Below are 27021 nucleotides of genomic sequence, written 5' to 3' on the forward strand. Positions count from 1 at the left end.
TTGTTTTCAGACATTTTGTCACCATGCTAGGTAACATCATCAGTGAGCCTCTAGTGAAGGGTTGGTGTTCTGTTCCACTTTCTATTTCTGTGTCTTGGTCTTTTAAGGCGGGTGATATCATTTCCGTTTTTTTTTCCTCAGAGGTTTGTAAATGGGGTCCAAATCGATGTGTTTATTGATGGAGTTCCAGTTTAAATGCCAGGCCTCTAGGAATTTCATACGTGTCTCTGCTTAGCATGTCCTAGGATGGATCTGTTTTATATTATCCAGCGTGCGTTCATGTGCCCACACTGTGCAGTGGACATTCGTTTTTCTTAATATAGATTGTATATGTCGTGATATTGTACAAATTATATGCTGCTTGAAAGTCTTTGGGTGCTTTTTAAATGGGAATCTTGTCCTGCTTTTTCTTTGTCCTCAGGGATACAGCAAATGCAGTGAAGGAGAAGTTTGGGAAGAAGTTATATGAATCATTGTTGAGGTAAGTATTGTAGTTCATGGATGACAAAAAGAGGTTGACATAGATTAGACTACTAAAGCTGAGTTAAGATAAAGTAAAATATCTATTATAACAGCTCAAATTTTGCTAGGACTCATCTGGTTTTAAACTGACAGTTTGTACTTAATTTTTAGTGGCAAACTAGATGGTTGATGTTCAGATTTTAATGTTTCCGCTAAGCATTTAGCACACTAAAACATAACTGGAAATGGACAATTAATAGAAGTTGTGTATTGGTGAAAATTCTGAATATTTTTCAGAAGGATTATAAGGAATCACAACCTATTAGCTACTTCTGCTAATTCATAGAATGGTGGAGGTGAAGGGAGCAAATAGTGATTGGTAAGCTGAGATTCCTCAGGTAAGTGACTGAGAGGTTGAACACCTCACACCATCAATCTGCTAACTCAGAAAAGTAAACTCGCACTACTGCACAGCACAGCAGAAGGTCAGAAATGTGTTCAGGTGGTAGTCTGTCAATACTGCTTCAGCCAACTCTGTCCAAAAGCTGTAAGTGTCACAGAATTATTACAGCTGAAAAGGCCATTCGGCCCATCATGTCTGTGCTGGGTCTTGCATTGAGCAATTCTCCTAATGCCACTCCGAGATCTTCTCTCTGTACCCCTGCATATTGTTCCTTTTCAGGTAATGAGCCAAGTCCTTTCAGATGCCTGGATTGAACCTGATTCTACATCATTCTCAGGCAGTACGTCCAAATCCTAAGCACTCCCCTTCACGAAAGATATTTGACAGACATTCCTCATTGTGTAGCCAATTACTTTAATCTATGTCTTCTGTTGTCAATCCTTCCACCAATAGAAACAATTCTTACTTATCCCCTCGGTTTAGACTTTTCATGATTTTGAATAATTTGCTCAAATCTCTCGCCTTTTGCCAAGAGAAACAGTCCCATCTTCTCCACTTTATCTATGTAATTAGGTTCCTCAGGGAGAATTCTTGGGAATCTTTTCTGTACTCTTTGAAGTATCTTTGTATCATTCCTAGAGTGGTGCCCAGAACTGGAATGGGATTATCCAGTTGAAGCAGTTAAATGTTCTGTACAAATTTAACATATTTCCTGCTTATGTGGACCCATGCTTTATTAACCACTCAATCAACCTGTGCTGCTACTAATGGTTTATGTAGGCAGACATAGATATCCCTCTGCTCCTGCTCCTGCTCCTTTCACATTTTACTGTTTAATTTATATTTTCTATGTTCTTTTTATCAAATGAATCAATTCACACATCTGTATTAAATTTCATTTAACACTTGTCCAGGTGTTGTGCCTTTGTGTCTATGCCCTTTTTGAAGTTCTCTGCTATCTTTCTCCAAAGTTTCCAAGTTTTTGTTCTTAACAAATTTTGAAATTGTGCCGTGTACACCAAAGACCGATTCCAGGGGAGCTAGAGCTCCTCAGACAGCACTTTCCAAACCCATAGCCAATTACATCCAGATGGACAAAGGCAGCAGATACATGGGAGCACCATCCCCTGCAAGCTCCCATCCAAGTCACTAATCATCCAGACTTGGAAAATATGTCAGGTTTAGTACCAGAGGACTGGACGTTTGCAACTGTGTGCCCTTGTTCAAGAAGGGCAGTAGAGATGACCCAGGTAGTTACAGACCAGTGAGCCTTACGTCTGTAGGAAAAGCCTTAGAAAAGATTAAAAGAGATAGGATTTATAATCATCTAGCCAGTCACAATTTGTATACAGATAGTCAACATGGTTTTGTCAAGGGCAGGTCATGACTCACAAAACTGCAAAGGTTTTTTGACAAGCTGACCAAGCATGTGGATGAGGGTAGGCCAGTTGACATGGTATACATGGACTTCAGTAAAGCATTTGAAAAGGTTCCATATGGTAGATTGTTGGAAAAAATGCAAAGGCATGGGATTGAGGGTGATTTAGCAGTTTGGATTAGAAACTGGCTTTCTGTAAGAAAACAGCAAGTGGTGATTGATGGAAACTTTTCAGCCTGGAGTCCAGCTATTAGTGGTCTGCCACAAGGATCTGTTTTGGGACCAGTGCTATTTGTCATTTTTATGGCTTAGACGCAGGCATAGGTGGATGGGTTAGAAAGTTTGCAGATGACACTAATGTCAGTGGAGTAGTGGACAGTGAGGGAGAATGTTGCAGGGGGACTTGGATAATTGGGCTGAGAGGTGGCAAATGGAGTTCAATGCAGATAAATGTGAGGTGATTTACTTTGGGAAGAATAATAGGAAGGCAGAATACAGGGTCAATGGAAAGATTTTTGATAGTGTGGATGTGCAGAGGGATCTTGGAGTCCATGTACATAGATCCCTGAAAGTTGCCACCCAGTTGGATAGTGCTGTTCAGAAGGCATATGGTGTGTTAGGTGTTATTGATAGAGGGATTGAGTTTGGGAACCGTAATGTCATGCTGCAACAATACAAAATGCTGGTGTGGTCACACTTGGAATATTGTGTACAGTTCTGGTTGCCCCGTTACAGGAAGGATGTGGGAGCATTGGAAAAGGGGCAGAGGAGATTTACCAGGGTGTTGCCTGGTCTGGGGAGAAGGTCTTGTGAGGAAAGGCTGACAGAACTTAGAGAGAAGAAGGCTAAGAGGGGATCTGATAGAGACCTTCAAGATAATTAGAGGATTCGATAAGGTAGATAGTGGAAGTCTTTTTCCTAGGATGATGACATCAGTGTGTATGAGGGGGCATAAATACAAATTGAGGGGTGATAGATTTAAGACAGATGTCAGAGGCAGGTTCTTTACTCAGAGAGTGGTAAGTGCATGGAATGCCCTACCTGCCAATGTAGTTACTCAGCCACAATAGGGAGATTTAAACAATCCTTGGATAAGCACATGGATGATGATGGGATAGTATACGGGGATGGGCTTAGATTAATTCACAGGTTGGCGCAACATCGAGATCTGAAGGACCTGTCCTGCGCTGTATCGTTCTATGTTCACTGTTCTTTCAGGGTCGCTGAGTCAAAATCTTGGAACTCCCTACCTAATGACATTGTGGACAAATAGACTGCAGTGGTTTAAGAAAGCAATTCAACGGCAGTTAGGGATAGGCAGTAAATACTTGCCCAGCCAGTGCCATCCACATCCTGTGAATCCCTGAGTATTGTTTGATGTATCCTGTGCAAACCTAGTAAAAGATGGTATAGACCTTACGTTTGTACCTTCTCAATGGTCACAGTGTCTTGGTCACATTTGTGGGGGAGTCCTGAGGGACTTAACTTGCCTCCAAAAGACTTAGGACTCACTCTCAGGAGCAGAAAGAGCTGCTGACCAGTTAGAGACCAGAAGCTCTGCACTGCCTCCGCAGCTTTGTGGTCTTCACCAGGGATCATTGTTAGGAGTCTGAGGTGTAATAGTAGGAAGATGTGGGATTATCAGTGGATGCCTGCTTCCTGATGCTGGATCCCTCAATCTGGGTGAGGTGCTTGTCATTGAGAGGTTCCTCTGAGAAGTTCCGGGAAACCTGGCCAGTTTGCTGGGTACCATGTTGGATATGTGAGGAAACTTGGGTGGCCCAGTAATTCCCTTGAACATTAGTTTATTGGTATCAAGTGACTCATTATTGAGGCTAATTTACATCCATTTATCAGTGCTGCGATTTGCAGAGTGGATCTATCCTGCTCTCATTTTAACTGGAGACAATTTTCCTGGCACCTTGAATCCAGTGCAGGCACACGTGCTGATTCTCTAAATCAAGGCTGAATCATGCAGTACAGTGAGTGAACCTGTCCTCAAAATAGGCAGGAAAATTTAACTGTGAAGGCAACCAGTTAGAAGAAAGTCATCCTGTAAGTAGAAAGGACAGAGCTGATGAGGACCTCCTATTTCAATCACAGGCTGATTATCTACTGTACTTGCTGCATTGAGGTTCAGCCAACACAAGAGGAGGCCTCTGGATGAGCTATAACAGACAAATAAGCAATGACAATGAAGGAGTCATTGGACGGTCTTTTGCCATTGGCCGTGGGTGAAACAATTCCACGGTCATCAATATCCCAACGCCAAGTCACCCTTTACTTACACGTGCACGGTACATGATACTGACCCAGCTAGCACAGAGCTGGCTGCTAGAGTGAACAGAATCCCCAACACTTCTGTATGTCTGTCAGCCAGCGCTCCCTGAATGGGGCTCTTAACCTGGTCTAATCAGAGAATTCATATTCTATGAGATCCACCAATCTGACATTGTTTTTAATCCCTAGTGTTCACTACTCCTTGCTGTATTGAGGTGGTGTCACTTGCTGGAGTGACATTCTGCAAGGCTGAGGAGTTGTCTGCCATATTCAGGTGGGGAAGTGGGTTTGATGGGGGCAAGTGGTTACTCCAAAAAGTGAAGTGAATAATAGTTGGAAGCTGCAAGGGTATCTGGGGGAGACAAAGCCTGAAAAAGGGGATGTGGGGAGAGGAAGACTGCAAATGGACAGTTTAAAACTTGTCAACAAAGGAATACTCCGCTAATTAGGAGGCAAATAACTTTAAATTACTGAGATGATAACTTCTTTGCAGATACATGTGTAATTGAGGATAGTACAAGAGAATAGATACTGTTCTCTCTGGCAAAGAGCGCAAGTCCCAATAGCTGTGGTGCCTGCCTGGTGTCCCAGGTTATCTCATCTGGGCTGCAGAGGAACTTAGAGTGGGAGGGGAATGATTCAGTTGTTGTCATCCATGTAGGTACCAATGATACAGGTAGAAAGAGGAAAGAAGCTCTGCTAACGGGAAATAAGCAGCTAGGGGCTAAGTTTAAAAATCAGAACCAAAGAAGTAATAATTTCTGGATTACTACCTGAGCCATAAGCAATTGGCACAGGGTCAACAAGATTAAAGAGGTAAATGCATGGCTGAAAGATTGGTTTGTCAATCACCAAAGAGAAGGAATTGGTGGAGGATGATCTCAGGGAAGGGAGTATTGAGTTTCTAAGGCAAACCTTTCCATAATCCTGATGGGATCTATCCCAGAATATTTGAAGGAGGCAAGAGAGCAAATTGCCAGATCTTCGACAGATATCCTTGCATCTTCTTTGACCACAGGTGAAGTCCCAGAGGACTGGAGAATAGCCAATGTTGTCCCATTGTTTCAGAAGGGTAATGACATAATCTTGGAAATTCAAGGCCTGTGAGACTCATGTCGGTGGTAGAGAAATTATTGGAAAAGATTCTCAGGGACAAGATCTATACGCATTTAGAAGCAAATAGACTTACTAAAGATAGACATCATGGGAGGTCATGCCTCACTGACCTGATGTAGTTTTTTGAGGAGGTGACAAAGACTATGAGAGAAAAGTAGCTGATGTTGGCTACTTGGACTTCAGTAAAGACTTTGACAAGGTCCCTCATGCAGACTGGTACAAAAGGTGAAGTCACATGGTATCAGGGTGAGCTGGCAAGATGGATACAGAACTGGCTTAGTCACAGGAGACAGAGGGTAGCGGGGGAAGGATGCTTTTTGGAATGGAGAGCTGTGACTAGTGATGCTCCTCAGGGATCAGTATTGGCACCTGTGCTGTTGTGATCTACATAAATGATTTGGAGGAAACCATAGCTGGTCTAATTAGTAAGTTTGCAGATGATACGAAGATTGTTGGAGTTGCAAAAAATGAGGAGGAATGTCAAGAGGATACAGCAGGATATTGATCAATTAGAGTCATGGCAAAAAAATGGCTAAATGTGAGGTGATGCCTTTTGGAATGTCAAGTACAAGTGGAAATTATTTAGTGAATGGCAGAAGCTTTAGGAGTATTCATATGCGGAGAGATCTGGGTGTGTAGGTCCACTGAAGATGGCAGCACAGATTGATACACATAGTAAAAGAGGCCTATTGCATGCTTGCCTTCTTAGGAAGGGGCATTCAGGTTAAGGATAGACAAATTGTGCTGCAGCTTTATAGTTAGGCCACACTTGGAATATATTGTGTACAGTTCTGGTCACCACATTACCTGAAGGATGTGGATGCTTTGAAGAGGGCACAGAAAAGGTTTAGTTGTATGGTATGAGGGATTTTAGCCATGAAGATAGATTGGCTAAACTGGGTTTGTTTTCACTGGAATGCTGGAGGTTGAGGGGCGACCTAAAAGAAGTTTATAAGATTGTGAATGGCATGGATAGAGTGGAGGGGATGAGGTTTTTTCCCAGGGTGGAGGGTCAGTTACAAGGGGAACACAGGCTCAAGGTGCGAGGGTAGAAGTTTAAAAGAGATATGTGAGGGAAGTTTTTCATACAGAGGGTGATGAGTGCCTGAAATGCGTTGTCAGTGGAGATGGTTGAAGCAGACACAATAGCAGCATTCAAGAAGCACCTGGACAAATACATGAATAGGAAGGGACTAGAGGGATACAGATCCTGTAAATGAAGACAGTTTTAGTATGGAAAGTCACAGGCTTGGAGGGTCAAAGGGTCTGTTTCCTGTGTTATATTGTTGTGTTCCTAGTTCTTGGTTTAGGAGAAGCAGGTTAGAATTCATGGGAGATTAACACCAGGACTGGAGATGGAGGGAGCTATTCCAATGGGATGGGTGCCACCTGAACCTTGATAGGACCAGACTCTTGATGAATCATTGTGGATAGAGCTTTAAATTAAATAATGGTGGTTGGGTTCACTGGTATGGAAACTTATAGAATAAGTTTAAAAGGGGATGCTCAGAGAAGGTTATTAAAGTGTCCAGTGATTATGGAAAGGGTCAGTAATCTCATTACAGTAGGTAAAGGGACAACTAATGGTGGGGGGGGGTGAGGTAAACAGGCAAGGCAGGACTGAGTGTTGTGATTAAATGTACAGAGTATGCAGAACAAGGTAACTGAGCTTGTAACGCAGATTGAACTTGGCAGGTATGATGTTGTAGTAAGAAATGAAATTCCATTGATAGCAAGAAGCGATATAGAGTCGGAAGGGGTAGAATGTGTGTGGGTAATGTTAAGGAACTGCAAAGGGCATTATGTACAGGCCTACAAAAATGGTCATAGAACAATCCATAGCAATCTGGAGGTTACTGCACTGTTCATTCTGCCTTTTAGCTTCCAACCTAACTCCCTATATTGACTTTTCAGGTCCTCATCCCTTTCCCTACCTATGTCATTGGTACCGATGTGTATCATGACTTCTGGCTGCTCTCCCTCCCCCTTAAGAATCCTGTAGACTCAGTCAGAGGCACCTAGGGAGGCAACATACCATCCAGGAGTCTTGTTGGCGACCACAGAATCTCCTGTCTGTTCCTCTAACCATTGTATCTCCTATCACTGTTGCTGTCCTATTCTCCTCACTTCCCTTCTGAGCCACAGAGCCAGCCTCAGTGCCAGATACCTGGCCACTGTGGCTTTCCGCTGGTATGTCACCCTCGACAACAGTATCCAAAGTGGTATACTTATTATTGAGGGAAATGGCCACAGGGGATCCTTGCACTGATTTACCTATTTCCTTTCCCTCTCCTGACGATCACCCAGCTATGTTTATCTTGTAACTTAGGTGTGACTACCTCCCTATAACTCCTCTCTAATTGCCCCCTATACCTCCCAAATCAGAGATGGGGAACCTTTTCATGTTGGAAGGCTGCATTATGTTAGTTGTAATCTAATAAGGCCGCAGCCAAGAAACTTCAATTATATATTCTTCAAAATTCACATTATTTTGTAAAAATCTAACTACTATGTACTAACTAAGAAAAAGAAAAAAAAAGTTAATTCTAAAGTTAACTAACCTTTTAATGACTTTGTTGTGACTGCTTTTTGTAGGAAAGCATTTGAATATTTGGTTGCAGCATGGAGGTCTGCAGTTTTAGCTGATCCTCTGGATGAGTATTCATCATTTGTGACCTTAAGGGCGTCTTTATTGTGGTTAAGTAGGAGAATGTAGATTCGCAGCAATAAGTGGGGATTATTTCGTTGAATTTTCTTTTACTCTCTGGTATTTTAAATACATTCATTTTAAGATTAAAATAAAAATAATAAAGGACGAAAAAACATATTAATAAAAAATAAAAGATTTGTTCTGCAAAATTTAGATTCATTCAAAAGGCTACACACAATGGCCTTAAGGCTGCAGGTTCCTCACCCCTGTCCCAAATGATCACAAGTTCATCCAGTTCCAGCTCTAGTTCCCTAACGCGGTCTCTGAGGAGCTGGAGTTGGTTCCAGTTCTTGCAGGTCAAGTCAGCAGGGACACGAATGGTGACACATGCAACTGCCGTAGCTTCCATCCCTCTGCTCTAAATTGCCAAAAGAGATTTTTAAAAATCCTTACCTTCACACAGTCTTTTTTTGGTTAGAGGAGGAGGACAAGTGTGAGACCCTACATGTGGAAAACAATGCAGTGTTTCGGGTTTAGCCACTGCACAAATATATTAGTTAACTTATCCAGCAGTCACCATGGCTATTTCTGCTCCTGTTCAGCCTTTGCTCTGCTGATTTATGAGGTAAGTATTTAACATTCTAACTTTCCTTCCCAACTGCCTGCAGCTCGCACTCCCTTGATTCCTGCTACTGAAATGTAGGCTGCTGGCTTGTAAGGTAAGTATTTATTATTTAATTTTAATATTCATTTAATATGGTCATGTTGTGGGGCAGAAAATAAATCAGCAGATAGAAAAGGCATAAGAAAGGCACGATTACACTCTTGGTTGGACTTCAATATGCAGGTGGACTGGGAAAACCTGGTTGATTGCAGATCCAAAGAAAAGGGATTTGTAGAATGTATATGAGATGGTTGTTTTGGACAAGCTTGTGGTAAAGCTCATTAGGTATCAGGCAATTCTGGATTTGGTGATGTTTAATTAGACAGAGGCGAAGGAGCCCCTGGGGGGCAGTGACTATAATATGATTGAATTCACCCTGCATTTTAAGAGGGAGAAGCTTGAATCAGATGTAACCAATTGAGTAAAAGTAACTGCAAAGAGCTGAGGGAGGAGCTAGCCAGAACTGATTGGAAGGGGGACCGAGCAGGGAAGATAGTAGAGGAGGAATGGCAGGAGTTTCTGGGGGTAATTTGGGAGGCACAGCAGAAATTCATCCCAAAGAAGAAGAAACTTACTAAGGGGAGGACAAGGCAACCATGGCTGACAAGAGAAGTCAAGGGCAGCATAAAAGCAAAAGAAAAAGCATACAATGTGGTGAAGATTAATGGAAAGCCAGAGGATTGGGAAGCCTCTAAAAACCAGTAGAGGAGAATTTTTTAAAAAAAAGCCGTAGTGGAGAAGATGAAATATGAGGACAAGCTGGCTAGAAATGTAAAATAAGGTTGCACAAGGTTTTTTTTAGATATATAAAATGTAAGAAAGGCAAAAGTGGACTTTGGACCACAGGTAAACGAGGCTGGAAAAATAGTAATGGGGAACAACACTGAATAGGTACTTTGCACCAGTTTTCACAGTGGAAGACATGGGCAGCAGACCAGACCTTCAAGAGAGTCAAGAGCAGAGGTGAATGTAGAGACCATCATGAAGGAGAAGATTCTGGGGAAATTGAAAGATCTGATAATGGAGAAATCACCCAGACCAGATGGACTACATCCCAGAGTTCTGAAAGAAATAGCTGAGGCAATTGGATAGGCACTGATGGTGATCTTTTAGGAATATTTGGCGTCAGCAAGAGTCTCAAAGGACTGGAAAATAGCTAATGTAACACCCCTGTTTAAGAAGGGAGGGATGCAGAAGACAGGAATTTATAGGCCACTATCCTTTAGGGAAGGAAACTGCCATCCTTACTTTGTCTGGCCTACATGTGACTCCCGACCCACAGCAATGTGGTGACTTAACTGTCCTCTGGGCAAGTAGGGATTGCCACAAATGATGGCCTAGCCAGAAATGCCCTCATCCTGTGAGTGAATGCAAGAAACGTTAGCCTGACCTTAGTTGTTGGTAGGAGTTTAGAGTGCTGGGTTTACATTAATGATCTGGATGAAGGAACTGAGAATGTTTTTGCCAAGTTTATAAATGATGCAAAGATAGATGGAGGGATAGGTAATGTTGAGGAAGTGGATAGGCTACAAAAGGACTTGGACAGGCTAGGAGAGTGGGCAAAGAAATGGCAAGTGATATACAATGTGGGAAAGTGTGAGATTATGCACTTTGGAATCATAGAGGCATAGACTATTTTCTAAACGTAAAATGGGTTTGGAAATCTAAAGTGCAAAAGAACTTGGGAGTCCTAGTTCAGGTTTCTCTTAAGATAAACCTTCAGGTTCTGTTAGCAGTTAGGAAGGCTAATGCAATGTTAGCATTCATTTCGAGAGAGCTCAAATACAAGAGCAGGAAGTAACATACTGCTGAGGCTGTATAAGGCTCTAGTCAGACTGCATTTGGAATATTGTGAGCAGTTTTGAGCCCCATATCTATGGAAAGATGTGCTGGCGTTGAAGGGGGTCCGGAGGAGGTTTACAAGAATGATCCTGCTGATGAAGGCTTATCATATGAGAACTTGGTCTGTACTCAGTGGAGTTTAGAAGGTTGGGGTGGGGGTGGGGGGTGGGGGGGAGCGGTTCTGATTGAAACTTACAGAATACTGAGAAACCTGGATCGAGTGGCTGTGGAGAAGATGTTTCCATGACTAGGAGAAACTAGGACGGGAGAACAGAACCTCAGAGTGAAGGGATAACCCTTTAGATCTGGAATGAGGAATTTCTTCAGCTGAGGGCACAACTGAATAAAGGCATTTGGGAGAAGGAAAAGGGAGCCACTGAAAACCAAAAGGAGCCCAAAAACCAGAAATGATCTCTCCCAAAAATATCAAGAACAGCTTCAAAAGGACATTTGCAGAGTACACCGAATAGGTGTAATGAGACAGTCTTCTCTACAAGGATCTCAGTGGGTATGTCTCTCACTGCACCTCCCCCAGGTCTTCTCCTCTGCCCTGAAGCTCTTCAGCCATGCTCAGAAGCAGACCCACTACCACAGTCACATCTCCTGCCTCAGTGTCTGCCTGTGCAACCGGTTGGTCAAATATGGACTCCAGGATACATTCAGACCATCACAATTTGGATCCCACTCCGCCAAAGGCATGCAAGTTCTGGGCCTCCTCCAGTGCTAAATCCTAGCCACCTGATGACTGGAAGAAGAAAACCTCACCTTCTGTCTTGGGACATTCCAACCACATGGAATCAATGCCAATTTCACCAGTTTCCTCATCACCCCACCCCTCACCTTATTCCAGATCCAAGCCTCTAACTTGGCACCACCCTCTTGAACTGTCCTACCTGTCCATCTTCCTTCCCACCTATCCACTCCACCCTCAACTCCAACCTATCACCATCACCCACCCCACCTTCAGCTACTTATCACATTCCTAGCTACCTTTCCCCCAGCCCCACCTCCCTCCCATTTATCGCTCAGCCCCTATGGTGCATCCCACATTCTTGATGAAGAGTTTATGCTCGAAACATCGATTCTCCTACTCCTCGGATGCTGCCTGATCTGCTGTACTTTTCCAGTGCCACACTTTTTGACTCTGATCTCCAGCATCTGCAGTCCTCACTTTCTCCTAGGGGACAGTGAAGAAGATTATCTCCAAGTAAAACAGTCAGATGAGATAATGGGTTGAGGAGTGGCAGATGAAGTTTAATTTTTGATAAATGTGAGTTATTGCATCTTGGTAAGGCAAACCAGGGCAGAAATTATACAGTTAGTAGTAGGGCCCTGGGCAGTGTTGCTAAGCAAAGAGATCTTGGGGTGCAGGTGCATTGTTTCTTGAAATTGGAGCCACAGGTAGGCAGGACGGTGTCATTGGTCAGGTATGTCATTGGTCATAGCATTGAGTGTAGGAGTTGGGTTGTCATGTTATGGCTGTACAGGACAATGGTTAGGCCTATTATTTGGAATACTGTGTACAATTCTTGTTGCCATTCTATTGGAAGGATGTTGTTCCTGGATTGTCAGAGACTGAGTGGTGACCTGATAGAGATTTATACAATCATGAGGGGATTGAATAGGGTAAATAGACCAGGTCTTTTTCTTAGGGTAAGTAAGTCCAAAACTACAAGACGTAGGTTTAAGGTAAGAGGGCAGCATGGTGGCTCAGTGGTTAACATTGCTACCTCTCAGCGCCAGGGACCCGAGTTCAATTCCTGCCTCGGGCGATTGTCTGTGTTGCGATTGCACATTCTTCCTGTGTCTGTGTGGGTTTCCTCTGGGTGCTCTGGTTTCCTCCCACAATCTAAAGATGTGCAGGTTAGGTGAATTGGCCATGCTAAATTGTCCATAGTGTTCAGGGATGTGTAGGTTAGGTGCATTAGTCAGGGGAAAATATAGGGTCTTGGTGGATTACTCTTTGGGAGGGTAGGTGTGGACTTGCTGGGCTGAAGGGCCTGTTTCCACACTGTAGGGATTCTGAGGGGAAAGATTTAAAAGGGACCTGAGGGGTAGCTTTTCACATAGAGGGTGTTGTATGTTTGAAATGAGCTGCTAGAGGAGGTGGTGGAGGCTGGTACAATTACAACATTTAAAAGGCACAGGCTGGGTACATGAATAGGAATGGTTTTGAGGGCCAAACCAAGTTAGTTCAATATATTACTGTATGGGACTGTAACTTGCAAGTTCACTGTGCTGAAGTGAAAAATAATGCACAGACTTTCCAGCCTCTGAGCTTCAAAGATCTTGTCTCATCCTTGTAGTACATTTTGTACCAGACTTTATGCACCTTCTGTGTTTGCTGGTCAACATAGGTTATCACTCTCCTTCAACCTCCAACCTTGATACCTCTGGCAAGTCAACAATTACGTAATGCCCATCTGGTGTATTAGATTAGATTAGATTAGATTAGATTAGATTAGATTAGATTACTTACAGTGTGGAAACAGGCCCTTCGGCCCAACAAGTCCACACCGCCCCGCCGAAGCGCAACCCACCCATACCCCTACATCTACATCGACCCCATACCTAACACTACGGGCAATTTAACATGGCCAATTCACCTGACCTGCACATCTTTGGACTGTGGGAGGAAACCGGAGCACCCGGAGGAAACCCATGCAGACACGGGGAGAACGTGCAAACTCCACACAGTCAGTTGCCTGAGGTGGGAATTGAACCCGGGTCTCCAGCGCTGTGAGGCAGCAGTGCTAACCACTGTGCCACCGTGCCGCCCACATATTCTCTACCCTTAAAGCCATTTGAGCCCAAAGGTCTGTAATTCTTTCCTTATATCTGCCTCTTTACCTTCCTTTCCCCCTTTAAAAAAAAACCTTTTATGCTCCCATCTTTCAGTCATTGCTCCTGATTTCTATTCTTTCAGCCCTGTCGTTTTTGTATCTGAAGCATCTTTTGAGTTTTTCTGTATAATGGGCACTATATGAGTACAAGTTATTTTTATAACCTACTACGGTGTTTTGATATCTCATGTTCACTTTAACACAAATGTGGAAGCAAGCTGAATTAGCTGCTTAAATATATGAATATATGAAAGTTTTGATTGGGTGCAATACATGAATGGAGCTGATAGCTCATTAGGTTTTGGCATTCTCTTCTGTAGAGAGTTAGAATCTATGATGAACAGCAGGGCAACAACAAATTGCTGAATACTGCCAGGACAATGCTGAATGGGGAACTGAGGTTTTAATGTCACAATATATAGCTTAGCTTCGCTTTTCATTTTTGTTTGAGTGCAGTGGAGAGCTACCCGAAGCAAAACAAATGATTGACCAGGAGGATTTTGTCATGATGAAGCGAGCCCTGCTGTCTACCCAGGTGAGAAAGATCAGTTTACACGTTGGGAGAGGAAGTCAGGTCTATCTTGTCACTGACTTATTACCTGGGTGAAGCAGTACTGTGATAGCAGATTAAGTGTAATGTATGTACTCTGTGTGTCCCTAAATGTTGTTTAATTGTGTTTCATGACATGTGGATTAGAATTAGGGAGTGACCTGGTGCAGAACAAGTTGTTCAACAGCTGTGTGTGTGCATGCTCCTTGAAAGAACTCTAATTTGTTCTGTGAAAGAATACAACACTAGAATATCAGACAAAGATATTAAAGGAAACACAAAAAGGTTAGAAAAAAAAAGGAAGGCCAGAAGTGGAAAGGTTTTCTGCAGTACCATCTTTAACAAAATTAGGATAAGCCAGAGAAAGGCTACTCATGATAAATTCACAAATAATTTAATTTAAGAAATATTGAACATTTACTTTGTTCTGTATTTATCAGGTAGGCCAACATTGTGAACATGACATTATAAGATAAGATCAAAAGAAGATGCGAAAACATTTAAAGAGAGAAAGGGAGGAGAAAATTGATGATTAAATTTGGAGAACAAAAAGCATATGGTCCAATGGATTGCTGTAATTTGTCAGTTTATTATTTTAAAAAAAAGCCAGTGGCACTATTTCAAAGATAACGGGAATCGTATACAGTCCTAACTGATATATATCCTGACACTGACTTTTCAAAAAAAAAAATTTGTCTAGTCATTATCACATTACTGTTTGTGGGAGCTTCTGCGTATAAATTGACTGCTGTAATTTCCATTTTAGTGATTTTGTTGACTGTAGAACACTTTGGAATGTAGTATGATCGTGAGGTGTCAAGACACGTCAACGACGGTTGAGCAGTGGATGTGGTGCATCTGGACTTCAGCAAGGCATTTGATAGGGTTCCCCATGGTAGGCTCATTCATAAAGTCAGGAAGTATGGGATACAGGGAGATTTGGCTGTCTGGATTCAGAATTGGCTGGCTGACAGAAGGCAGAGAGTAGTTGTAGATGGAAAGTATTCTGCCTGGATATCAGTGTTGAGTGGGGTCCCACAGGGCTCTGTTCTTGGGCCTCTGCTCTTTGTAGTTTTTATAAATTACTTGGTTGAGGGGTGGGTTAGTAAATTTGCAGATGACACAAAGGTTGGGGGTGTCGTTGGTAGTATAGGGGGCTACTGCAGGCTGCAGCGTGATATAGACAGGATGCAGAACTGGGCTGAGAAATGGTAGATGGAGTTCACCTGGATAAATGCGAAGTGATACATTTTGGAAAGTCAAATTCAAATGCTGAATATAGGATTAAAGATAGGATTCTTGGAAGTGTGGAGGAACAGAGGGATCTGGATGTGCAAGTACATAGATCCTTCAAGTTGCCAACCAAGTGGATAGGGTTGTTCAGAAAGCATATGGTGTTTTGGCTTTCATTAACAGGGGGATCGAGTTTAAGAGCTGTGAGGTTTTGCTGCAGCTCTACAAGTCCCTGGTGAGGCCACACTTGGAATATTGTGTCCAGTTCTGGTCGCCCTACAATAGGAAAGATACAGAGGCTTTGGAGAGGGTGCAAAGAAGGTTTACCAGGATGCTGCCTGGAGGGTTTGTCTTATGAAGAAAGGTTGAATAAGCTTGGACTTTTCTCTCTGGAGAGAAGAAGGAAGAGAGGAGACCTGATCGAGGTGTACAAAATAATGAGAGGAATAGATAATGTCAATAGCCAGAGATTTTTCCCCAGTGCAGCATTGACTGGTTCGAGGAGTCAGTTTGAAGATATTAGGAGGAAGGTATAAAGGAGACGTCAGAGGTAGGTTCTTTACACAGAGAGTTGTGAATGCATGGAATGCGTTGCCAGCGGTGGTGATGGAAGCAGAGTCATTAGGGACATTTGAGCGACTGCTGGACATGCACATGGAGAGCAGTGAGTTGAGGGGTGCATAGGTTAAGTTACTATATTTTACATTAGGATTAAACTTTGGCAAAACATTGTGGGCCAAAGGGCCTGTTCTGTGCTGTGCTTTTCTATGTTCCAAGAATGACACTAGATAAATACACATAATATGTGAAAAGAAGTTAGGGGAGCAATATATATTGTAATGTCTAATACTCTAGCACTCTCAGGACTGACACCGTGCTGGATTACTCCCTGGTTTGAAAGAGAAGAATGTTTGTCCAGAGAACAGGGAAGGCCAGATTTTAAAAGTGATGCAATGGATTTGGCTTCTGTATGTGCTCAATGTTTACTTATGCCATCCTGTGGGATCAGTTGAGAATAGCATCTTAATTCCTGTGCTTACTGTTTTGAGCTCAGATCTCCTCAGGGGAAAGAGGTCAGGTTTTCTGACAATTGTAATTTTCGAACAGCATTTTAAATGTTGGATATGAAGATAGAGAAACGGGGACATCGGTGTATAAGGGAAGTAAAACCAGTCCAGAAAGATATAGACTTAAGTGTAATGGAAGGGTAATGGAAATTTGACCTGGGGGTGTTAATTTCAAAGAAAAGAATGAATTCTGAAAATATAATGAAGTTAGGTGAGATTCCAAATGGGAAAAGTCATGAAGCTATGCTTGACAAACTCTATCAATTTCTTTGAAGATGTAACATAAAGGATAGATAAAGGGACTGCATTAAATGTCATAAATCTGGATTTCCAAAAAAAGCCTTCAATTGAGGTAGCGCAGTGATTATGTCACTGGGCTAGTAATCCAGGACCCCAGACTATTGTTCTTGAGATATGAGTTTAAATTCCACTTTGGCAGAAATGAAATTTGAATCAAATGAAATATTGGAATTAAAATTGAATCTAATGGTGATTGTTATTTTTAAAAAAGTCTGCTTTACCAATATCCTTTATGGAAGGAAACATCATCTATCCCAGTCTGGCCTACGTGGGCCTCCAGACTTGTTTCAATGTAGTTGACTCTTAACTGCCGTTTGGCTTTGTAGGACATTTCAATCAATTCAAGGGCAATTGAGCAACAGATGCCAGCCTCAACAGAAATCCCCACATCCCTTCCAAGAATGAAAGGTATTGTGTCGTTGACTAGTGAGTAACAGCATAACATGTAGGATAAGTACATGCAAAGGAAAGGTTTCAAGGGATATGGCCCAGGAGCAGACAGGTGGGACTAATTTAGTTTGGGATTATGTTCAGCATGGACTAGTTGGACCGGAGGGTCTGTTTCTGTGCTGTATGGCTCTGTGTGGAGGTGAGGGAGCAGTATGATAGTCAGCTGGTTTTAAACTTGGATCAACAATTAAGTAGATGAAAATGATGGAAATTGTGCACCATTTACATGCACAATTTGGAGTCATGTAAATTCAATTCAAAATTTGTGGATGACACCCAATTAGAAAATGTGGCTTAAAAAGAAGGTGTGATAATAATATGACATTGGGGAGGGCAATAACCAAAGAATTAACAAATGTAAAAATGGCATGGGAATTATCATGGGAGATTTTAATTTACATGTCGGTTGGTTGAACCAGGTGGCTCAGGGTAGCCTTGAGGAGGGGTTCATTGAATGTATTTGTGGTAGTTTTCTTGAACAGTATGTAATGGAACCGAGGAGGGAGCAAGCTATCCTAGATCTGGTCCTGTGTAATGAGACAGGAATAATTAATGACCTCATAGTTAAAGATCCTCTTGGAAAGGGCAATCACAGTATGGTTGAATTTACAATATAGGTGAAAAGTGTGATAAAATCCAATACCAGGGTCCTGTGTTTGAACAAAGGATCCTCTAATAGGATGAGGGAGGAATTGGCTAAAGTAGAGACTGGAAGCAAAAACTTTATGGTGGGACAGTTGATGAACAGTGGAGGACTTTCAAAGCAATTTTTCAAAGTGGTCAGCAAAAATTTTGATTAGATTAGATTCCCTACAGTGTGGAAACAGGCCCTTCAGCCCAACCAATCCACACTGACCTTCTGACGAGTAACCCATCCAGACCCATTTCCCTCTGTATTACCTAACACTATGGGCAATTTAACATGACCAATAGGGTTAGGGTACAGTGAAAAGGAAGGACTGTAGGAAAAGGGGGTAACCTGCCCTGGGTGTCTAAGGCAATAAGGGAGGATATCAAATTGAAAGAGAAGGCATACAAAGTGGCCAAGATTAGTGGGAAACTAGAAGATTGGGAAAGCTTTAAAGGTCAACAGCAAACCAGGAAAAATGCTATAAAGAAACGTAAGATAGATTATGAGAATAACTAGCTCAGAATACAAAGACAGACAGCAAAAGTTTCTATAAATACATAAAATGAAAAGGGTGACTAAAGCAACATTGGTCCCTTAGAGGATGAGAAGGGGAACTTAGTAATGGGATGTGAGGAAATGGCCAAGGCATTGAACAGGTATTTGGTGTTGGTCTTCACCGTGGAGGACATGAATAACATGCCAGTCATGGACAATGAGACAAAGGTGGGTGAGGACTTGGAAACAATCATCACGGAAGAGTAAGCATTGGGAAAGCTAATGGAGCTAAGGGTAGACAAATCTCCTGGCCATGATGGAATGCATCTCAGGTATTCCAAAAGAGATTGTGGGATAGTGGGAGAAATAGCAAATGTACTGGTGGTAAATTCACTGAACTCTGGGGCAGTCCCAGTAGATTGGAAAACAACAGTGATGCCACTGTTTAAAAAGAGAGGTAGACAAAAAATGGGGAATTATAGACCAGTTAGCTTAACTTCTTTGTGGGGAAAATGCTTAGGTTTATTATCAAGGAAGAAATAGGAAGGCATCTAGATAGAAAATATCTCATTGGGTAGACAGAGCATAGGTTCATGAAAGGCAGGTCATGCTTAAATAATCTACTGGAGTTCTATAAAGACATTACGAGCACAGTGGACAATGGGGACCCAGTAGATTTGGGATATTGAGATTTACAAAAGGCATTTGACAAGGTGCCACACAAAAGGCTGCTGCATAAGGTAAAGATAAAAGGTGTTATGGGCAATATATTAGCATGGATCAAGGATTGCCTAACTAACAGGAAGCAAAGAGTGGGGATAAATGAGTTGGCAATCAGAGACGAGTGGTGTGCCTCAGGGATCAGTGTTGGGACTGCAATTATTCACAATTTACATAGATAATTGAGAGTTGGGGACCATGTATAGTGTGTCAAAGTTTGCAAATGCTGTTATAGAAACATAAAATATTCAGCCTGGAGCCCAGTTACAAGTGGAGTTCCACAGGGATCAGTTCTGGGTCCTCTGCTGTTTGTAATTTTTATTAATGACTTGGATGAGGGAGTCGAAGGGTGGGTCAGTAAATTTGCAGATGATACGAAGATAGGTGGAGTTGTGGACAGTGAGGAGGGCATTTGTCGTTTGCAAAGGGACTTAGATATGATGCAGAGCTGGGCTGAGGAGTGGCAGATGGAGTTCAACCCTGCCAAGTGTGAGGTTGTCCATTTTGGAAGAACAAATAAGAATGCGGAATACAGGGTTAATGGTAGGGTTCTTAGTCAGGTGGAGGAACAGAGGGATCTTGGGGTCTATGTACATTGATCTTTGAAAGTTGCCACTCAGGTGGATAGAGTTTGTAAGAAGGCCTATGGTGTATTATCGTTCATTAGCAGAGGGATTGAATTCAAGAGTCGTGATGTTGCAGCTGTACAGGACTTTGATTAGGCCACATTTGGAGTACTGTGTGCAGTTCTGGTCGCCTCACTTTAGGAAAGATATGGAAGCTTTGGAGAGGGTGCAGAGAAGATTTACCAGGATGTTGCCTGGAATGGAGAATAGGTCGTACGAGGATAGGTTGAGAGTTCTCGGCCTTTTCTCGTTGGAACGGCGAAGGATGAGGGGTGACTTGATAGAGGTTTATAAGATGATCAGAGGAATAGATAGAGTAGACAGTCAGAAACTTTTTCCCCGGGTACAACAGAGTGTTACAAGGGGACATAAATTTAAGGTGAAGGGTGGAAGGTGTAGGGGAGATGTCAGGGGTGGGTTCTTTACCCAGAGAGTGGTGGGGGCATGGAATGCGCTGCCCGGGGGAGTGGTAGAGTCAGAATCATTGGCGACCTTTAAGCGGCATTTGGATAGGTACATGGATGGGTGCTTAATCTAGGTTAGAAGTTCGGCACAACATCGTAGGCCGAAGGGCCTGTTCTGTGCTGTATAGTTCTATGTTCTATGTTCTAAGATGAGTGGTAGAGCAAAGTATGCAGAGGTCTGTGAAATTTTGCAAAGGGACATAGATAGTTTAAGTTAATTGGCAAAGTAGTCTGGCAGGTGGAGTACAATGTTAATAAATGTAAAGTCATCCATTTCATTAGGAATAACAGTAAAAAGGACTATTACTTGAACGGTTAAAAAGTTGCAGCATGCTGCTATGCAGAGGGCCCTGGGTGTCTTTGAGCATGAATTACGGAAGGTTCGTCCACAGGTACAACAGGTAATTAGGAAGGCAAATGGATTGTTGTCCTTCATTACTAAAGGGATTGAGTTTAAAATCAGGGAGGTTATGTTGCAGCTATAAAAGGTGCAGGTGAGGCCACACCTAGAATATTGCGTGCAGTTTTGGTCTCCGTACTTGAGGAGGTTCACAGGGTTGATTTCTGGAGTTGAGTGGTTTGGTTTGTGATGGGAGACTGGGATTATATTCATTTGAATTTAGAAGAATGATGGAGGATCTTATAGAAACATAAAATTATGAAGGGAACAGATAAGACAGATGTTGAGAGGATATTTCCACTGGCGTGTGAAACTAGGACAAGAGGGCATAGCCTCAAAATTAGGGGGAGCAGATTTAGGATGGAATTGAGAAGAAATGTCTTCATCCGGTAGTTGTGAATCTATGGAATTTCATGCTCAGTGAAGTAGTTGAGGCTTCCTCATTGAATAATTTAAAACTAACACAGGTAATTTTTTGAACAGTGAAGGAAATAAAGATTATTGTGAGAGCGCGGGTAGGTGGAGCTGAGATCACAAAAAGATCAGCCATGATCTCATTGAATGGCAGAGTGGGTTTCGAAGGACCACATGTCCGGCTCCTGCTCCTGAAGTGATAAAATTCAAGAAGGTAGGCACAAACCTGTTGGATGGTTGTGTAATTGGTGAGCTCAGTGCATTTTAAAGAAAGAATGAAAAGATCATTTAACTCCTTAGCAAATAAATATGTGGTTTACAGAAAAAAAGAAATCAATAAGAATGTGTGTGTAAATCACAAAAAGTAGTAAAGCAGATTTAAAAAAAGAAAACAAAGCACTTGACTTGATTTCGTATGTGATTAAAATGATGTGAAACTTGCATCAACATTTATTTATTACTCCTTCATGGATGTGGGTGTCACTGGCTGGTCAGTATTTATTGCTTGTCTCTAATAAATGACCTTGAGATAATGGTGATGGTGAGCTGCTTTCCTCAGCCCTTGCAATTCATAGACTCACAAGCAGTGAAGGAATAGTGATATATTTCCAAGTCAGGATGGTGAGTGTCTTGGAGGGGAACCTGCAGGGGATGGTGTTCCCATGTACCTGCTGCCCTATCCTTCTCGATGAAAGTGGTTGTGGGTTTGGAAGGTGTTGTCTGAAGATCTTTGGTGAATTTCTGCAATGCTTCTTGGAGGTGATATAATCTGTTGCTACTAAACGTCAAGGTGGAAGGAGTGGATCTGGTGCCAATCAAATGGGCTACTTAATCCTGGATGGCATTCAGCCTTCTGAGTGGTTTTGGAGCTGCACTCTTCCAGGCAAATGGGGTGTATTCCATCATGCTCATTCTGACTTGTAGATGGTGGACAGATTTGAGGAATCGGGAGGTGAGTTATCTTCTGCAGGATTCCTACATTCTTACCTGGTTTTATGACCACAGTGTTTATATGGCTAGTCCAGTTCAGTTTCTGGTCAGTGGTCACACCAGACATGTTGTGGGCTTCACTGCTGGTAATGCTTCTGATTGTTTTTTGGGCTCTGGTTACATTCATTCTAGTTGCAGTTGGTATTTGTGTGATATGAATGCTACTTACCATTGGTTAGTCCAAGTCTGGATATAGACCAAGACTTGCTGCATTTGGGCATGGGTTGCTTCAGTATCTGAGGAGTTGTGAGTGCTGCTGAACGTTGTGCAATCATCAGAGAACATCCCCACTTTTGACCTTGTGATGGAAGGAAGGTCATTGATGAAGTAGTTAAAAATTTTAGAGGGAGCAAAGGTGAAAGGCATTGAAGAATGGATGTAGGCTTGCTTGCTGAGCTGAAAGGTTTATTTTTAGATGTTTTGAAACCATACTAGGTAACAGCATCAGTGAGCCTCCGAATGAAGCACTGGTGGTGTAACCCATTTTCTGTTTATATGTTTGGGTTTCCTTGGATTGGTGATGTCATTTCCTGTGGTGACATCATCTGTTCCTTTTCCCAGGGGGTTGTAAATGGCATCCAAGTCAGTGTGTTTGCTTTCCTTTCTTGTGTGTTGTGTGTGTTTCCTTTCTTTTTCCTGCGGAAAAAGTGAGGACAGCAGATGCTGGAGATCAGAGCTGAAAGATGTGTTGCTGGAAGAGCGCAGCAGGTCAGGCAGCATCCAAGAAACAGGAGAATCGACATTTCGGGCATAAGCCCTTCTTCAGGAATCTTCCCGAAGAAGGGCTTATGCCCAAAACGTCGATTCTCCTGCTCCTTGGATGCTGCCTGACCTGTGCTTTTCCAGCAACACATTTTTCAGCTTCCTTTTTCCTGCTTAATGTTCGTTTGACTGTCCATCTGATGCTTTGTTGGGTTTCCTCTGTGAGTTGGTTGTCTTTCAATGTTGTTTCTAATGCTGCTAAAAAATCATTCTTGTCTGAATCCTGGAGGTTTTATTTTAATCCTCTTACTAAGACTGCTTTTTGCACTGTCTGTTAAGGGTCGGTCAGATAAGTTTTTTTTAAAATCTATGCTTCTGTGTTATTATTTTGTGTAAGTTTGTCTAGTTTTTTCTGCAGGTCTTAATTTTTCATTTTCTGTGTTTGTCACTGTCTAATGTCGATGGCTTGTTGTATTGTCTGTCCATTCATGGTCTGTTGCATTCTTTGGCGCAACATTTCCCGATTGTATTTATGAAGTCTGTTGTGGGCATCATTCATGACGTCACCACAGGAAATGACATCACCAACCCAAGGAAACCTAAACACACAAATAGAAAGCAGGCCATACGACCGGTGCTTCATCTGGAGCATCATGGTGATGTTCCCTAGTGTGGTGACAAAACGTCTGAAAACGAACCTTCCACTTCAGTGAGCAAATCTACATTCAGAACCTCAACCTGAGCTCCAAATCTGCCCAAACCTTGCTGGCATCGAAGAATGTTTATATGAAACAATCGCCAGCATAATTGGAACTTTAAATGCCATAGACTCTGTCATCATAATGAAACCATTTACACCTGTATCGTTTCGATAAATCTGTGTTGCATTCCCTAAAGGTCAGGTGTGTGCATTCCATTTCCACACTGTTTGGGATTACCATGATGGATTCTTGTTCTCAATTTCTCCCTTCCCTTGAGATGTTGGGGCCCTCAATTAAGTCATCACCAGTCATCTCTATTTATAAAGCAGTTCTATGGTCTGGTAACACTATAGGGACTTGACTTGAAGCTGAGCTGACAGCTGTGTTCAAATTGCTGAGCTCTGCCCAGCTGTAACATAACCTCTCTCACACATTTAAGATAAAAACTAATACTGTTCTGTTAGCTTTCTCATTTATGTTATCTATTGGTGCACTGGTTTGTCATTTCTTCATGTGGCCCTTAAGCCATTCTTATCCTCCACAGCCCCAGCTTTTCATCATTTAGAAAAAAGTGATCTAAGTTCCTTATATTCAAGGATCCAAGACTCACAATTGTATCTTCTGTGGAACTTAAAGAAGATGCTCCCATCTTTATCTAAGTTATTGATAAATGTAATGAAAAGCAGAGGACCAGTAACCTCTGATGAACAGCACATGAGATAGGATAGCCCAACTGGCAGGCTATTCTATTTCCTACAAATTAACTAACACTCTCTGATGTATTACCAAGAATTTTATTATTCCTCATCTTCCCTAACAGTGTGTAATGTGGAACCTTGTTAAATGATCTCTAGGAGTCATTGTAATTAAAATCCACAGACACTTGCTTATTTACCATGTTCATTATCTCCATAAGAAATTCATTTAGATTCATTAGACGTAACTTAATCTTTAGAAATCTATGAAGTGATCAATTTAGTGCCAACATGCAGTCACTCTGCCCCTTTGTTACATCCACGATATGGATCAAAGGAATTGAGTTACAGATTAACCAGGATCTAATTCAAAAGCAAAACTAGCTCAAGGAGCTGAAATGCTGCTCCCAGGTTCTAATCTTGTATTTTACATTTGACAGATTTGGCAAAAATGAAAAAGCACTGATCTCTGCTGAAAAATTCATTAGTTCTTTCATTTTATATTTTTCTTTCTGTTCTTCAGCGCCAGTCATTGCCTCCGGTGTGCACACACAACATGCTGGATGACTCTACGGATCCAATTTTGAGCACAATTCGACGTATTGGCTTGTTCAATCATCCCAATGACCGAGTAAAGGTGAGTACCTAGGTGCTCCGCTCTTGAACCGAGTCCGATATATTTGAGTGAGTTTTGTGTTCATTGCTGAAAAAGATGCTAATGCTGGGGAATAGAACCCTTCTCCTTCTGGGCGACCAATATCCAGAGAGTTACATGAGATAAATACATTTTTAGATGAATTAAATACATTTGCCACACCTTTCCTACATTATTGCCCTTTCTACACTTTATAAATACTTCATTATTTGTGAACTATAGCAGGTAATTTTAAAAAAAAGTGCAATTGAAATGCAAATCCTTTCTCTGCTCAGCATCTCAGGTCAGATGCAGCAAGATTTTGTGTTACTTATTATAGATTCAATACAGTGTGGAAGCAGGCCATTCGGCCCATTAAATCTATACCGCCTCTGCAAAGAGCACCCACCCTCATCCCTGTAACCCTGCATTTCCCATGGCTAACCCATTTAACCTGCACATCCCTGGACCCATGCAACTACCTATGGCTAATCCATCTGACCCGCACATCTTTGGACTACAGCGGAAATCAGAGCACCCAGAGGAAACCTGCACAGACACAGGGAGAATGTGCAAACTCCACACTGACGGTCAGCTGAGGTTAGAATTGAACCTGGGTCCCTGGCGCTATGAGGCAGCAGTGCTAAGCACTAAGTCATTGTATGAGCCTTCATCTTGCTCCACACCTGAATTTACATTTGCTCCAGCCCCTGTAACAACTCCCCAGCATGTTTACCATGACAGTTTGCTGGCTGCTGAAAATAAGTGTGTCAGTTTATCCCTTAACCTGAGTAAAACGGGGATTAAGCTGTTCCGAACACTGCATTGGAGGCTAGTAGTTCTGGTTACATCCTAGTAACATATCCTAATTTTTTTTGTTTGCTCACAGGATGTGGGCAACTATGGCTAGGCCAGCATTTATTGTCCATCCTATGGTCATCATTACAACCTTAATTCCAGATTTGTTATTGAATTCAAATTCTGTCACCTATTTGATGGGATGATGGGATTTGAACCCGGGCCCCCAGAACATTAGCTGAGTTTTTTGGTTAATAGTCTAACAATAATACCACTAGGCTATTGCCTTCCTAAAGTTGGTGGGAAGATGTTTATTCATCATCCTAAGTTTGTCACTTATGGACTGGGCCAGACCACTCAAAACATTCTTAAGCAAGCAGCCCAGATGATAAATTTACAATTTGTTTCAGTAAGCATACAGTGAAAATTACCCAGAGTAAGTTAGCTAGCTTGACTACCAGGTTTTAAAACAGACAAAAATTTATTCACGCAGTTACACAATATAACACACAGAACAGAGTAAGGAACCCCTACAGAACTCAGTCTATCCAAACCAGACTTAATTATGCTGTTCTGAATATACACAACAGTCCCAATAAGCAAACCCCTTTAAAACACGGTAAAAGAAAGGAACATATGCTTACAGTTTGAAGTTAAAAAGGCAGAAAGGGAGAGACCAAAAAAGAGAAAATGCTGGAAAATCTCAGCAAGTCTGGCAGCATCTGTAAGGAGAGAAAAGAGCTGAAGTTTCGAGTCTAGCTGACCCTTTGTCAAAGCTCAGATTCCAGCACCTGCAGTAATTTGCTTTTATCCAGAAAGGGAGAGAGCCTGTTCACACATTCCACTGCTGAACTCCCAATTGGTTCTCAACTGAAGTGCTCAGCTAGAGAGCTGACCACTCCCCTTCTATTATACATGTCACTTCTAAAGCATGACCACTTTGGCCTGAAGTCTCATCTGTTTACATATAAACAAAAGGCCTCAAAATCCTTTCCATCTCTGTACCAAACTAGCCAATCGGAGCCCGGCCCGTTTACGATCCTTCTGAAAAAGGTCAAGGACACAGTTCCTTGAGAAAAGGAAAGCTTTTAGAAAAAAGGGACCAGCTTTGTGACACTTACTCTACTCAATATTATTTCCTTCAGACTCCTTCACACAAGATTCTTTTTATGGCTTGATGTTCATATGTTTAAAACTGTAGGGTGAAAAAGCATATTTATTTTTCCTTCAACTTGAAGCTTCAGCTGGTCAAAATTGGAGCAATTCTTTTATTTCCTATAACCACGTCAGGCAATGATTCAGCACTTGTCTTGAAATTGGCAAGGATCAGAATCAGCATGTGGACTTGCAAACATTTCCCATTATTGATAGGCTGGAAAACAGACAGTGAAAGACAATTAGTATCTCTCCAACTTTCCAGTGCTTTCACCTGAATTTCCGGCTGAATGCTGCTCTGTGCTGTTATATTAAGTTGTCACTTTGCTTCTGACATTGTTGCAATCTAGATATCCCA

The 27021-nt window shown here is 42.1% G+C and overlaps 1 protein-coding gene across 1 annotated transcript in view; it reads left to right on the top strand.

The window, feature by feature from the left end:
• Positions 1-27021, top strand: part of LOC140489132 (glycogen [starch] synthase, muscle-like) — a 92584-nt gene that overhangs the window by 25887 nt on the left and 39676 nt on the right. The window contains exons 9-11 of the mRNA XM_072588367.1: positions 422-481; positions 14095-14173; positions 24600-24713. Coding sequence (XP_072444468.1) covers positions 422-481; positions 14095-14173; positions 24600-24713 — 253 coding nt within the window. The remainder of the gene's footprint in view (positions 1-421; positions 482-14094; positions 14174-24599; positions 24714-27021) is intronic.

Source organism: Chiloscyllium punctatum, chromosome 18, assembly GCF_047496795.1.
Source record: "Chiloscyllium punctatum isolate Juve2018m chromosome 18, sChiPun1.3, whole genome shotgun sequence".
NCBI classification, from domain to species: domain Eukaryota; kingdom Metazoa; phylum Chordata; class Chondrichthyes; order Orectolobiformes; family Hemiscylliidae; genus Chiloscyllium; species Chiloscyllium punctatum.